This window comes from Patella vulgata, chromosome 2 (assembly GCF_932274485.2).
Source record: "Patella vulgata chromosome 2, xgPatVulg1.2, whole genome shotgun sequence".
In the NCBI taxonomy this organism is placed as follows: domain Eukaryota; kingdom Metazoa; phylum Mollusca; class Gastropoda; family Patellidae; genus Patella; species Patella vulgata.
In genome coordinates, this window is record NC_065880.2 from 39,734,141 (window position 1) to 39,750,883 (window position 16,743).

Consider the following 16,743-nt stretch of genomic DNA (forward strand, 5'->3'; position numbering starts at 1 on the left):
TGGGGGTGTTTGACGGCCCTGACACGTTCTTCCAAATAGTCATGTTACACATTCTTTAGGTTTAGGATGCAATCGGCAAATAGACTGATACACAACTGTTCCACAGCTGATCCTACCTTGTCGCTAACATAACCGGAAGAAGGGTCAATAATGAAGTAGGCTGGGTTATGCTTGTCAATATTCTTTGTTGAACCAACTTTTGATGACAGGTTTTCTCTATGACTAATGCCTACCTAACCCGTGGATTGTGGCTGATTAGTACTCCAGCATATACGCCGTTAAGACTTGGTGCACCTTTATGGAATCTTTCTATACCGATATACTCCACTTAACACACACGTCGACATTAGTCTAATAATAAGTAGTGCAAATCAACAAAATGTTTAAATCAAATAAAGGGCAAATTTCATTTAGTGTGCATGTTTCTTTGGCAGACAAAATACACACTTTCCTTAGCAAAGGTAGTCACATCTATTTAAAAACACTGAAATAAAAGGGGGGTTGGCTGGCTGAATGGTTAGAGTGCGCGCGCTGTATCATAAAGTCTGTCATTGAGTCGACTGGCGTGGTTTCGAATCCCCGGTTGTACGTGGCAAGGAGTATGGTCGCCTGTCCAACCTCGTGGGTTTTCTCCGGGTCCTCCGGTTTCCTCCCACTGCTAAAGACCCCTACGCGCAAGCGAATTATGTAAATAAAATAAAACCATATGTTAGTCCCGAAATGACCTAGTTTGTGTCGACTGGACGTTAAACCCCATTCCTCTCTCTCTCTGAAATAAAAACAAGGCAGTTTTTTTCCTGTTATATCCATACTCCTCGCAGTGTTTCGTTTGATTAGAGCTAATCCTACTTAACACTGCTGAAAAGGATGCAAATTTCTGTTCCAAATTATGACTGGTCAAAAGTCCGATTCACAACCAATAGCTAACTGCGAAACAATATCATTACGCTTTAAACAGAGGTCCAAATTGGACCAAATATGTTTACATAACGTTACGTCATGACTAACGATTTTATTATGCCCAATTAACCAGTGCATAGCAGAATATTGCAGAAAAACTAATTGCGTGACAAACAAGGCTATCAACACGGAGACGAACAATACTTTCACCGTTTTTAATACCTTAAATCACTGTCCAAAGTTTTAGGGAAGAACCCAGCTTAAACGAAGGGCTGTCATGTTGCTGTACTTGGGATAGATTTGATTGAACGGGAAGAATAGACACACTCCCTCAAAAGCTCAAGTATCAGAAGCCGACCCAGCAATGACCAGAGAGGGATTTCTCAGGCCATTGCTTCAGGGATATGTGTTATACTTGGCTGCTGGGATATTAATAAATCTGTCGAACAAGAACCTGTTGATAAACCTATGCATGACTCCATCTACATCGAACCAGGGAAGCCTATTCGTAAATCCAATAAATACTGAAATGGGGTTTAACGTCCTACGGCTCTACACCATAATGTCATGCAATGTGCATTGAGGGTAATTTTGTCCGGACAGCGGCGCTACGGTCTACTCTTATTTCGTATTCCAAGGCTTCGTTTACGTGCACACCAACGTATACATGGGGCCTCGTTATTCCATCCATCCGAACAACTAGACTCTATTCCTAGCCAGCCCCCCCCCCCCACCGTCCTGCACGACTGACAAGGAGAATCCACGCTGGAAAATTCCGAGGTATACTTTCTCGGCCAACACCATCGACCCCCTGGTTAGAGACCTCAATATTCGATGACAGTACTTAAAAATATAAAATAAAGGGTTGGGAATTCCATATGTATCGTGAAGCACTAACACAATATTTTAATTCTATTCGTGTTTCAAAATGTTTTTGTAAATATAAATAACTAGGTCAATGTGAAAACTCAGTTATGATGGTTTTCCCGGTCTTCTTGTTTTAGATGCATGTCAATATTAATACCACCACGAAGCGCCAATATTACAATGAGCGAGAAATATAGTTGCGTCCCTGACAAATAAATAAGGGAGGAATTACCACAAGGGAAAAACCCAAAATTTGTCACTTCTTGAGACTTGCCTTTTGTGCGTGGGCGGTGCCATTTTAAATTCAAAATGAAATGATATAAAAGGGGGTTTAACATCCTACTTTTCTGCACCTAGTGGGCTAATTAGACTTCATACCATGTGCTATAAGGGACTTTTTGTACGGACCGCTGTGCTAAAGCCTACTCATATTTCGAATGTCTTTTACGAGCATGCGAGTATCCACACGGGACTTCGATTTTTTGTCCCATCCGAACGCCTAGACACGTCTTTCGTCCTGCACAACCAAAGAGTTCCCAAGAGTATACATTGCTGGACGCTTTGTAGAAAACAAGCAAACCTTCTAGAACACTTGAGCTGTAAAATAATATTGTGCATAATACATGACCATGACACATTATAGTGCTTTAAAGGACAATATTGGTTCAGTCATTTTTATCACATAAGTGATAGAACTGGTTAAACCCGTTCCAAATATAATGTTAACACAAAGATCATTGCTACGATAAATGCGTTATGAAGATTTCAAGAAAGGGAAGTAACGAACGCAAAAGGAAACACGATATAACTGACTGAAGTGTGACGAGTGATCAGATACACGGGCGAATTTCTGCTCACTAATAATTCCTTCGAAGACTAAAAGTTGTTATGTGAGGCTGTGAGAGGGTATCTGATAATTCAAAAACGTAATTAAATGTCACTAGATAAGGGAAAACGAGAAAACTAGTAATAATCCGTACATTTCCTGTTTTTTATTCATTCTATATTTAATAAAAACATGGTAATGCAAGGACTGTTCTATTTTTCTCGTTTTGACAGGATTTTTCATTACCCAGAGCTTTCATAAACGTTTGCCTCACGTGTAATGTCCGAATCCCTACCCTGGTCCACCATTATACAATTTAATGAATTTAGTATTATTTTTTTATGTAACGATATTGGACTTTTCAGCTTCAGTTTAATGAAAGTAAAATGTATTACTGTATTGTATGGTATGTTTTATGCACGTTTAATATATCAAAGTTAAAGATAAAACTTACAAAAAATAATTGATCTTATCACGCATATGTGTGAAAAGGGCAGCAGGCCAGCAGTCCGAAACTAAATAGTTTATGTTCACGTTTTCATTTCTGTTCATTATCTTTAGTGAGTCTTCTGATAATGTTGGCTTTGGGGTTTCTGCTACTTGTTGCCTATGCCGAATCGGCTGACCCAACTAAATGTTGTGTTGATAGAGAATTCGAAGCGTATCTTGATGAAGCAGGTAGCTATTTCACACCTCAAGATAAAGAATTTCACCCTATTAAGGTAAGAAAACGCTTTAAAATCGAGTGATCCATTGGAAACCCCAACTGGCACCCATCGTAGTTTGAAACGTATATTTAATCAAAACTGTGAATAAAAAATTCTGGGTTTGTAAGTTTAATAAAATATTTTGCAAACGTCATGGGGATTAAATTGTACATTTTGTACATTATATGGCTGCCATTGTGATCGAGGAGAAGTAATTTTGCCTTCATGGAAAAAGCTGGTAGCTGTTTTAAAATGGGATTTATTTTCCATACTTGGTAGATCTTACAACTACTCAATTTTATCTAATCAATCCCTAGGATCATCATAGACAACCGCCTGTGGTCGATGGCTTAAGGCAATTCTTATAAAACACCATTATTATATAAAACCATTCTTATGATTTATTCTCACGACTTCTATCCCAAGTGAACAGTATTATATCCCAACTTTTATTGTTATAATTTCAGGGATTCACAACTATCGCTTATGACTTTTATTCCAAAAGAATGAACCTTAGGGTTCACAACACATTAGAAAACGGAACCGTGATCAACAGTAATCTGCTATTTGATTATGCTAATGTAAGTTTTTGAAGACTCCCCTCTAGTTTCTTAGAATACAAATGTATAACTAGTACTTATTTCTTATACAGCTTGCACATCCACACTTCCTATTTTATAATGTATAATTGCTTTCGTATTGTGCAATATTTTCACCATTTAGTACTGTTTTATTCAGCAAATAGAGTATGCCATCTATAAAGGCATATGCACAGCTCATAAATACCATGTACCAATGAGACAGCCTTGTATACCAGGTAAATAGTTTATATAGTTAGGACTATATTATTTTTAAAAAAGTACACCAAACGTTTGTGGTAGTAGGGTTACTAGAAAGGGAATTTATATCCTACCTCGTGCAACAATCTTAATCATGGTTTGTACCTTAATTTCAAGTACATCAAAACGTTGTGGTTACTAAAAAGAGTATTTATATCATACCTCGTGAATAATGTCTATCACTACTTGTAGTTAAATGTAGCAAAGGTCTCGAGCTCAAATTCAAAAGTCGGGGCTACTGGGTAGAGTATAAACTTGGGGCTAAAGTATCACCGATTGAGTAACCAGTTACAAGAGAACAACTCATGTGAAAGTTGGCACCAAGTTAATCTCATCTTTGAGTAAATCAATCAGACATTTTATTATATCCTTTATATGACTTTCCCCAGCATCTCAATTTTAAAGATTAAATCATGAACGACCACAGAAAGTTAGCCAAATAGGTGACAGACATTTCTTTTAAAATTTATTCAGGGTGAATATCCAATAGATGCGATATGTCTGAATTATTTGCTTTATGTCTGCATTCGCGGTACAATTCTTGAAATTATCCATCCCTCCTGAAACTGTATTATTACTTTTATTTTATTTTCACTCTACAGCTAACGCCACATACGACGGTCCATTGACTATGGGCTATGGTTCAAACACTCTCAAACTTGAAACATGGAAGTACCCTATATCAGAACTCAACTCTGACGTAAAATTATCAATCTCTCAAGATGGATGTGTTCCTGTTGTTGAATCTATTTATATTAAAGGCAAAAATGGAGGTAAGGTAATATATCCGGTATATCAAGTGTTTGATCCATTTTCTATGTGACCCTTTTCAAAGTTCAGTATCCGCGTAGAGTTAAAAATGTCCATGGCTATGGGAAAGTATGATTACACAAATTAAAATTTGTACTATTCAGGCAACAGTAATTCATCTATGTAACCAATACCTGAAATCATAAAGGGAATTCCAGAGATTATTTAAAAAGTTGTGGGAGTAAAGAAATAGATAACAATAGTTGTCGAATGTGATGATAAACAGTACTTTATGTTGTGGCCGAGAACAGCATACATGTACGTGCTCACGGTGAGCGCACACTGCTGTAAGTCACAGCCTGTTGGTTTCTTAGATATTATTATGAATTCTATATAAATTTTGATATTTCGTATCCGGTAAATGTAAAGCTGTTTATTACATTTTATACTTTGCTTATTATATATTTTAGCGGACACCGATATAATATATATCATCAGTAACTTCACTCCTGGCATTAAAAACAGAGGCAGACTTGAAATACCTACGAAATGTATTGGAGTAGTACCAAAGGTATTTTATCTTAATTATGTTTAAAGTAACGTGATTTGCATTCGTCGGAAATATGTATATGTCAGGGCTTAATCCACACATGTACCCAGATTGATTATTTAACAGTTTTTTAATAGCACAAAATCATATCACCAACGCTTGTTTTCATCGGATCAGGTTGGTTCAGGGCAAGTAAAGATTTGGAGACAGTATTTTTTCATATAGAGCCGCATAGAAAGATAGAATTTTGTACAGAACAGAAGTTAACAATTAGTGGAGTAATATTCCTATTAGAGATTTAACTTTCACTATATTGTCTTTTGCAAAGGATTATAAAACGCTACAATCTCGCTTATCACCTTTAATGTTTTCAGAAAATTACACTAATTACCAATAAAATATGTTAATTAATTAACATTAGGTATTAAATTATCTGCTGCTGAAGACCACACATAAATAAGGATATAATTGCGTGCAATTCACATGAAATGTTCTATATAATTCATTTTTTGAATTTTGTTGATATATATTTTCAGGATACCCTCATTATTGGTTGATCAGAATAACGGTATAAACTAAGAACTTGTAATAAATAGATTTTGTTTATAGGTTTTGTTTTTGAGAGCTTTTATATATGCAAGGCATTCCTACAATAGATGAAATCCTTATGATAGAATTACTCTTATCTCACTCAAATCCGGACCCCAGCACTGGAATAATTCAAAGTCTTCAGGGATTGACTTAAAATGCTTAGTACATAAATTTGACATTGCACAAAAGAAATTCTACAAGCAAATGATAGAGTTGTTCACAAGTTTCTAATAATATTATAATCCCGGCAGTCAGTAGCCATTCTAATTCTATAAACACTTGTAATTTCAATGTAAGTTTACGATACTATTAGTTCAGGTTCAACCACAAATGATGCATCGTCTTTAAGTTGAGGGGAGCCACGGTGGTCCAGTGAGTAAGAGGTTGGTTCACTAACCTGGAGGTCCCGTGTTCAATCCCTGCGTTGACGGAAAAAGTTTATCGGAATTTTTCGACGTGGTCCCTCCTTGTCAGTGTTGTAGGACCGAGGGCCTGGCAAAAGACAACGTATAGTCGTTCGGATTGGACTAAAACTGAGGTCCTATGTACACATTAGTGTGCACTTTGAAGATCCCTTGCCAGTTGGAATTAGGTAAAAGAGTAGGCCGTAGCCCCGCTTTCTGGACAAAATTTCTCTCATAGCACACCAAATTTACCCTCTAACATGAATAGAAGAGAAGTTATGGTCAGTACACGGTATGATGGCTATCTTTAACGCCATCTTGAATTTCACACTTCTTTCCCATGATTCAGAGTAGTCACCCAAGGGCTTTGATCGAACGTGGGTCCTTAATATGATTCATGAGTCAAATTGAAGGGACATACCAATGCAAACAGGATCTCCTTCAGCTGATTGATTAGTGATTGAAATCCTTAAATCCTCGGATAAACACTCAACCTAAGTTTTTGAGATGGAATCGGTCATGCAGATTTTGGACGGAATACCAAAGATTTGAGAAGAAAACAGACGGATATTTTTGTGTTTGTCCACAGAGTAATCGGTACCTGGTGAAGGCTGAAAGAGGCAGTAATTGGGGATGATAATGATATGTTAATAGAGCAATTTGTAATTGAGAGAATTTCTGGAGTAAGTTCTTCCCAAGCGCGATGTGTAAGGAAATCGATTCTTTTTATGTGTAATTTAGTCGCACACTTTTAAATTACAGAGATAAGCACCAATCAAAATAATCTAGCTATAATTTACGTCGTAGGGCCTATATTTTTTCATATAAAGATAGTGTTAAATGCTGTCGTTGGCATAGTCGAATTAAATGACTCCCCTGATCGGACCAACAAAACTAAATATTAGAATTATTGCATATAGAAAGATTTTAAATGACTATAATTAAAAGCTCAAAGATATGAAAAGAAGCATATCCTAATATTTGAACCAACAATCAAAGATGAAAATAACACCCTAGACGTATCGATTGTTCGTACTTGGTTTTATTTTATTTATATGTGAATATTTTAAATGCATTTTAGGGCGCTGTTTTACAAGTATGTGTTTTTGTTTTTATTTTATCCAGTTACAAAATGCTATTTAAAGATTATTAATATGACTTTTTTGAAAACCACGTTTATGGTTTCAAGAATATTAGGCCGTTTTTGTAAAAAGGGAATCTCAAACGTTTTCTAGCTGATATTGATTTTGCTTTTGGATTGTTCATAATTCTTCAGGTTTGCATTGTTAGGATGAACGACTTAATCACTATAGGGTTGTATTATGCATCGACTGCCTTTATAATTAAATCGTTTAAAAGTTCATTCGACACTAACCAAGTAACTTCTGGACTGATTTATGTTTATGGGTGGTCAAGTGGTCTAAACCCTGCGCTGTAGAACATAAGGTCTGTCATCCATGCAAGTGTTTAGAGTTTAATACTCCGCTTGTCAGTGAGAGGATATTTTTCCTTCTGTGAGTACTTACATTTCTCGCACTTCCATAGATCCGGGTACGCAAGCAAATGATTGACATAAAGTACAGAATATGTTAATCCCGAAATAAGCTAGACTGTAGTGAGTAAATGTTTTAAACATAACTTTTCTCTATCAAGTAAGGTTCAACATTTAGAGTCTACTTTATTTTGTAACTTCTATACTATAATGCTTGGTGGTCATCACCTGAACCTGAGATGGTAATGCTATATTTTGTAAATAGACACATCTTTATATGTGCACAGTACCTAGAAATAAAATTTCAAATTTTCCCATTTTATAACATGAAAGTCAAAATAATGGAAATTCATTTTATTAAAAAAATACGTACCCCGACTTAATAGTCAATAAGTAACAATGGGCCATTAAAGATACATTATGGGAGATTCGGTAACGAGTTGGCAGTTCTCACTATAATAATTAAAAACTAGATAAAGTAAAGGTAATTTGCTGAAAATTTCATTCAAATTGATCCACTATGAACCGAGAACTTCCCCCCTAACCTCAGTCATCATTACTAAAGTCGGTACAATAAACAGCATAGTCTCGATTATCCAGTTAATCGTTAAATCGAGAAGGAAAGCTATGCAGTAAATCGGCTCACAATCCACTAAAGATCGCAGGCTAGCGCTGCCATCTAGAGTTGATTATGGCTTGGTTAATTAATGTCTAATTAATAATTTAGACAACATTTCAGGCCTAAAGAAAGACCTGCAATAGACAGATTTAGCTCTTGCATAATGTATGTTTAATTTAATTAACTTTCTTAAGCTACGCTCGTATCACTCATTGTCGTTGGATTTTACACATATACAACAGATTAACATACGTGCATACATTGTCATGTTTTCTGTTAGTTAGTTATATACTATGTAACCATAGACAATGATAACTTTAGACATTTAAAACTACAGTGTTACTATGTTAATATGTATGAAGTTCTGTTTTTATTCTATAAATACATGTAAATCTCAAACTACACTGTACTATCCAGGTTATCAAAAACAAAACCACCAATAACGTTAAAATTCATCATAGGTTCCGCCCTTTTTTCTTTCTTTTTTTTTACAAAAATTGTGACGTAATTCTGAAAGTGACGTCATTCTGGACAAAAGTACAAATCCCTGTATATACGGCTTTGCAAAAGTAGTACGTGTACAAGCCATTGAATACAACCATAGGTTATTCAATGACTGTATTCAATGATATTTGCTTGTATTTGCATGTAGTTATAGAATAAATATATATATACTATTCAAAAAAAGTAGGGGATATTTGATTTTGGGGGCATAATACTAAAATATGCAAATGACTACGAAAAAAGTCACTATAGAACCTAACAGAAGAAACATTTCCAGTTACATGTGACGCCCAAACGCAATAATAGCTACCGCATGGAATGCGGGTGATGCTTGGGATCATCATGGGGGTCCAACCCAAGATTTGCACGACTCTGACTTTGAATGTTACAGTCATTGTGGCATTGAATTCCAGGGTGGAAACATCAGTTTAATTGTTTTAGTGACCAGAAAACAAATTTTGATATGCGTCGGCTTACCCAAAATGAAAGGTTACGTGCCCTTGGCATGCTACAGATCGGCACAACACAGGCGGTTGTGGCGCGGACGATGAATGTTTCTCAGTCTGTCATAAGCAGGCTATGGTCCAGATACCGTGATACACAATCTGTACAGGACAGACCACGCTCGGGTCCACCAAGGGCGACAACTCAAGCCCAGGATCGATTTATCCGTACCTTGGCCTTGAGAAATCGTGTCATCACAGCAAATCAGATCAGCGCTCGTCTTCAAACAGACACTGGTGTGAGAGTGAGTGGCCATACGATTCGGAATCGACTGCATAGGGGTCACCTTCGCGCCCGACGTCCTCGCGTGATCCCTTGTTTGAGAGATCATCACATTCAGGCAAGACGTCGTTGGTGTAGGGATCGTCAACACTGGGATAATCGACGCTAGAGCAATGTGATGTTTTCAGATGAGTCAAGGTTCACTGTTGATTTTTTGGACAGACGTAGGAGGGTGTGGCGTCGTCGAAACGAGCGCTTCCAAGACGTTAACGTCATCAGACATGATCGATTTGGGGGTGGTTCTGTTATGGTGTGGGGAGGCATCACTGTTGCTGGAAGAACGGCTTTACATGTTGTTGCAGGGCGTGTTACAGGCCAGTACTACCGGGACAACATCTTGGCAGTCCATGTTGTGCCGTTCGCACGACGTCATGGCCGCCGTTTCATCTTCCAGGATGACAACGCAAGATGTCACAGGGCCAGGATCGTTACAGGTTACCTCCAACAACAGAACATCACCACATTACCTTGGCCAGCACTGAGTCCCGACCTCTCCCCCATCGAGCATGTCTGGGACATGCTTGGACAGAGGTTACGTCAACGTCAACAACGTCCTGCCAATGTCCAAGAACTTGCTGCTGCGTTGCAACAGGAATGGGACAATCTGGACCAAAATGACCTTAGACGTCTCATTAGGAGTATGCCACGTCGGATCAATGCTTGTTTGGCAAACAGAGGAGGATTTACCCGTTACTGACTTGGTTGTGATGCTGTGGTAACTTTGCTGTTTGACCCCGGGTATCATTTTACCCTTATAATGGTCAGTCTGTGCCTTACTTAGTCTAACGATCATTTGGAATAAATCGATGAATGTGAACTTCATTTCATTTTGTCATTTGTTTCTTCGTCAGTTTCATTAGGTGACTTTAATAACAGTTAAAAATCAAATATCCCCTACTTTTTTTGAATAATATATATGGTTGTGATGCTGTGGTAACTTTGCTGTTTGACCCCGGGTATCATTTTACCCTTATAATGGTCAGTCTGTGCCTTACTTAGTCTAACGATCATTTGGAATAAATCGATGAATGTGAACTTCATTTCATTTTGTCATTTGTTTCTTCGTCAGTTTCATTAGGTGACTTTAATAACAGTTAAAAATCAAATATCCCCTACTTTTTTTGAATAATATATATATATATATATATATATATATATATATATATATATATATCCAAATATAGGTAAATACAAGCCCAGATATATAAACTAAATTAAAAAAAGATACCAAAATACTAATTTAACGGCTAGCGCTTTCTGTTCGTACTGAACATCTTTTATAAGTACATAGATAGATTGTTGTAAGTGTCAAAGACAACTGCCTTCAGTCTGTCTGGGGTGCAAATAATATTTTTAATTAATTAAGTGTCCTTGAAGTAAACTGGGACATTGACGTTAAATGTCAGGTAATCCATATTCGGTCAAATTCTTTGGTACCCAACATTCGTCACGAAAGAAACACAAGGACTTAGAATAACACAGGCTACAGAGTTTCATTATATTAAAAAAAACCACAACGTGAAGTCCCTAGTGAAGTCCAAGCGTGACCAGGATAATGTCGCATTTATAGGTGGAGTAAACAGGGTGTGTTTGTAAACTTACTGAACTCTGTCTTTATCTTCAGTCAGTAAATGTGAACCCAATTTAGTCACATCTAAGATAAGCCATTGTTTTATCTTATCAAAACAGAACATGTGCTACAGTGATATTAATCTTTCAAAAAGCGGTAAAAGTTTACCAAGTTCGACAAGAAAATACTGAAGGCAAGATGTGGATTTTAAAAAAATTCTTAGTGTCTCTGATGGTTTTATCCGTCTATGCAGCCAAACCATGCTGTATAGATCGTGAATTTGAAGCTGATACCGGCGTGGTTGGCAGTACATACAGAAAAGGCGTATTCAATCCTTACGAGGCATTGTTACTTTAAAATGTAAACCCATCACGTTTTTCTCACCGGCGGTTCTTTTTGTGGAGTTCTTCCCCGTCCCTTCCACCACACCATGATGTATAGAGAATGACTATGAAGCTGATATTAGGATGATTGTCAGTTTCCCCAGATGAGGATTAATTTAATTATCTCGATGCAAACGTAATATATCACATACCCTTGTACCTGCCTTGGGGTATGGTTTATCTGCAAAAGGATAATATTTCTATTATCTATACAGGCTACTAGTAAACATATAATATCGAATTTTGATAATAATGATACTTAATATGTACTTTTAATAAGACAATTATGTAACCTAGCTTAATACTATTTATTTTAGGGACATAACACGATTACTTATGATTCTCATAACAAGATGGTTAGTGTTAAACTGACTATTGATGCCAATGCACACCAAGACCACATTCAAATCTTGATGGACTACAATGCTGTAAGTTAAATGGGATTAATGCAATATAATCGGATATAGATGAACTGAGAAATTATACTGTTGAACTGAAAAAAGTTGTATCCACTTAAAATGACCTACATTCAGATTACTGTGTTTAGAATATAGATACCTGAAATATATATCCCCCCCACCGCCCACTCGCACCCCCTACATTATTCACCCACCCCATGCACATTTATATATACAATATCTTATATATTAAAGATACATTATGAGAGATTTTTATAAGGAGTTAGCCATTCTTGCTATAACAGTTCAAAAATAGATGATGAAAGAAGAATATATTGAAAATGTCAGTCAAATTACTTTATTCTGAACATAGTTATTATCACCAGTGTAATTTTTGACTAGAGATGGGATTGAATTCCATCTTCACCGATTCTTAGTATGGCCGATCGTTTGATTGACAGGCGTTAACTCCACCTACATAATTGTCTGCTGTCATCATCCGAATTTGTGTTTTACCTTTTTGGATTTTTATAACAATTGGACAAAATGAGTGAGGGGGTAAATTTTCATTCTTACTTGTATTTTGGACATGCATTAAATCAATTGAATATAGGACATAATATTATAATACAATTATGATAAATCTATAGGTATACACCAGTGGCGTCGTGCCTGCTATATGGGAAATAAAAATATTTTTATTGATATTATTAAGACAGAAGAACTGTCCGTCTGTATTAGTCATCACACCTAATTTCTATGACATCTGAAGCCTAAATAAAGACTTGCAATAATCAGATTTAGCTCTTGCATAATGTATGTTTAATTCCACAGAAACGAGAATATCTTATTACAAATGGTAAATGTACCGTGTTTGAGCTGAATAATCCAATCAGAGATCCATGTATTCCAGGTAGCTATAAGATTTTAGAAATTAGTACCAGTTTAGATTACTTTAGAATATTGAAACTGACAGTGTAAACTTGTACATTTTTTTTCTTCACTTGTGATGTTATATGTATTCTAAATTCCGGCGTACATTGCCCCTTCATATCTAATTGGTTTGGCCCCATAGCTATAGGTTGCGGCGGATGTTGATATTATTATAATGTTTGTATTTGATTTGATATTTTAAATGTTTATATTGATTTGATATTATTATAATGTTTATATTGAATTGATATTATCAAATGTTTATATTGATTTAATATTATTATAATGTTTATATTGATTTGATATTATTATAAAGTTTATATTGATGTGATATTAAATGCTTATATTGAGTTGATATTATTATAATGTTTATATGGATTTGATATTATTACATTGTTTATCTTGATTTGATATTATTAAAAGGTTTACATTGATTTGATATTAAATATTTATACTGAGTAGATATTATTAAATGTTAATATTGTTTTGATATTATTAAAATGTTTATATTGATGTGTTATTATTAAATGTTTATATTCTAGCTAACGCCACTTATCTAAGATCACTAATATACGGATATGGAAGCAACACATTAGAAGCTGATACATGGGAATACATTGCACCTGCTACTGGTGCCTTAAATAGACTCTCTGTTACTAAAGATTCTTGTGTCCCCCTTGTTTTAGCTCAATATAATCCCCACGCACCCTTCTCAGGTAATCTTCTCATTCTGAAAAATGATACTATTTGCTCTACGAATGCCTGATAACTGTTTTGTATTTTTCACTCTGTACTTCATGTAACGTGAACTGTTGGTATACCGTTGTTAGTAGGCAGATAACTATCTCACCCAATTCCCGCATCTGAACCCGAAGAGAACTGCGCGAACGGCTATCTATATGATACCATTTAAAGGACAATATTGGTGCCAGTCATTACAACATATGTGATAGAACTGTTAAACACGTTCCAAATATTATTTTATCACAGAGATCATTGCTGCGATAGATGCGTAATCAATGTTTCAACAGTCGGAAGTGACGAATGCAAAAGGAAAACACGAGTTATCCCCCTATATAACTGACTGAAGTGACGAGTGATAACAGATACATGGGCGAATTTCTTCTCACTGATAATTCCTTCGAAGACCAAAAGTTGTTGTGTGAGACTGTGAAAGGATATCTGACAATTCATAAAAAACTTGATTGTCTCTAGATAAGAGAACATGAAAGAAAAATAGAAAAAGTCCGTGCATTACCATGTTTTTATAAATATAGAATGAATAAAAACACGTGAATGTACGGACTGTTTCTATTTTTCTCGTGTTCTCTTATCTAATGACATTCAATTACTTTTTTGAATTGTCAGATATCCTCTATCGGTCTCATGTAACAACTTTTGGTCTTCGAAGGAATTATTAGTGAGCAGAAATTCGCCCATGTATCTGTTATCACTCGTCACTTCAGTCAGTTATATAGAGGGATAACTCTTGTTTTCCTTTTGCGTTCGTCACTTCCCATTGTTGAAGCATTGACTAGGCACCTATAACAACAATGGTCTCTGTGATAAAATAATATTTGGAACGTGTTTAACCAGTTCTATCACATATGTGATAATGACTGGCACCAATATTGTCCTTTAACATCATTTAGAGCATTCGAGAAAATATTATCAGTTGGTTAACAGTCAGATATGGTTATGTCGAAATTCAGACATTGCGACTTTAACATTGTGATTTAAGCACAATGGCGCGGGAACTAAACGACTTCTGTTATTTAATTGTTTTCAAATTATATATGATTTTAATTTTAGGTAATTTAACCCAGACAGATCTAGTTCTTATATACAACAATTTTCGTATTGGTATCAAAGATAGAAAAGTGTTCAGTGTACCCGACTCTTGTACTAATCAGCCAGTTCAGGTAAAACATTATAGTCCCTTTATTTGTGATAATAGATGATTTAAGTTGTTAGTAAATTTAATTTTAATATGGGAACGAATGCATCTCGTGTAAATTATATACATTAATTTTCTGTGGTCAGAATAATGGGGCAATTCTGTGACTGGAACGCCTTGGGCTCGACTCCTTATGTGAACAGAGAAGAAAGTGTGTTCGCAAAGAAAGAATATTTTCAAGTGTTTGAACGGGACGAGAGACTGCGACCAACTGCTGTAAGGCCCTAACTGTCGTGATCCACGGAGAATTTTATAAATAACCATAGCTTGTTTACGAGAATTAAATAGTCTTGTCGTCTCTTTCAATCGGCAGGATGTCTAGAGATAACACAACCTTAGTCAAAGCCGAAACTTGCGAGATGTTTCGTGTGATATTCAGTTTTCCTTTATGTCTATACTTGATTGGTTTCTTTTATTATTTTCAGAAACCTGTTGGCACTCCAATTTTTTAAAGAATAGATGATTATATGAGATTCATATCTATCAATTAAAACTTTTATCCTACACCTGTGTTTTATTAATCGCGTTTTAAAACAATTTGCAAAGAGTGCACCTCTACCCATTGGCGATGTCATTGACTTAAAGGACAATATTAAAACACATTCCAAATATAATCTTAAGACAGAGATCATTGCTACGATAGCTGAGTAATACAGGTTTCCTGCATCGGAAGTGACGAACGCCAAAGGAAAACACGAGTCATGCCTCTATATAACTGACTGATGTGACGAGTGATAACAGATACACGGCCGAATTTTTGCTCACTAATAATTCCTTCGAAGATCAAAAGTTGTTATACGGGACTGTAAGAGGATACCTGACCATTCAATAAGGTAATTGAATGTCATTAGATAAGAGAACGCGAGAAAAATAGAAATAGTCCGTACATTCCCTTGTTTATATCCATGCTATACCTTATAAAAACATGGTAATGCACGGACTTTTTCTGTTTTTCTTTCGTGTTCTCTTATCTAGTGGCAGTCAATTCTTTTTATGAATTGTCAGATATCCTCTCACAGTCTCACACAACAACTTTTGGTCTTGGAAGGAATTATTAGTAAGCAGAAATTCGCCCATGTATCTGTTATCACTCGTCACTTCAGTCAGTTATATAGAGGGATGCCTTGTGCTTTCCTTTGGCGTTCGTCACTTCCGATTCAGGAAACCTGTATTACTCAGCTATCGTAGCAATGAGCTCTGTGTTAAAATTATATTTGGAACGTGTTTAATTAGTTCTATCACATATGTGATAATGACTGACACCAATATTGTTCTTTAACAACCCATTCAATATAGGGTTAAAGATATGTGACTTCACCCAAATTATGTACGGTAATGCATTTTACAACATGTTTTATTGAGCATCCAGAGTTGTTTTCAATTTGTTATTATTCTATCGTGTTCTTGTTATTTGGCGGCCAGTTAATTTGTGTTCTTTTATGCTCTGAATAATCAGGTCTGAACTGGCAGCAAACTGTGTAACATTACTATCTTGAAATGAAATTGGATTTTAAAACGTCCTATTGTTCTGCACCGACTGCGTTAATGAAGACGGACATGCGCCAGGCAGGATACAAGGAGGTTAGCGAGTCAGCCTCTTACTCGGCTCCCAATAATATTGATATAGGATTGTGTCCCACAGCAGTGGTGCACGATAGTATTCCATC

The 16,743-nt window shown here is 36.0% G+C and overlaps 1 protein-coding gene across 1 annotated transcript; it reads left to right on the top strand.

Annotated features, from left to right (window-relative positions):
* The first annotated feature begins 3,136 nt into the window (after positions 1–3,136).
* LOC126812315 (ependymin-related protein 1) lies at positions 3,137–6,025 on the top strand. Its single transcript, XM_050538654.2, has 6 exons — positions 3,137–3,315; positions 3,768–3,881; positions 4,039–4,117; positions 4,742–4,912; positions 5,360–5,460; positions 5,976–6,025. Exons 1-6 carry the CDS (start codon positions 3,169–3,171, stop codon positions 5,994–5,996), a joined length of 633 nt encoding a protein of 210 aa, XP_050394611.1. The 5' UTR covers positions 3,137–3,168; the 3' UTR covers positions 5,997–6,025.
* Positions 6,026–16,743: the final 10,718 nt, after the last annotated feature.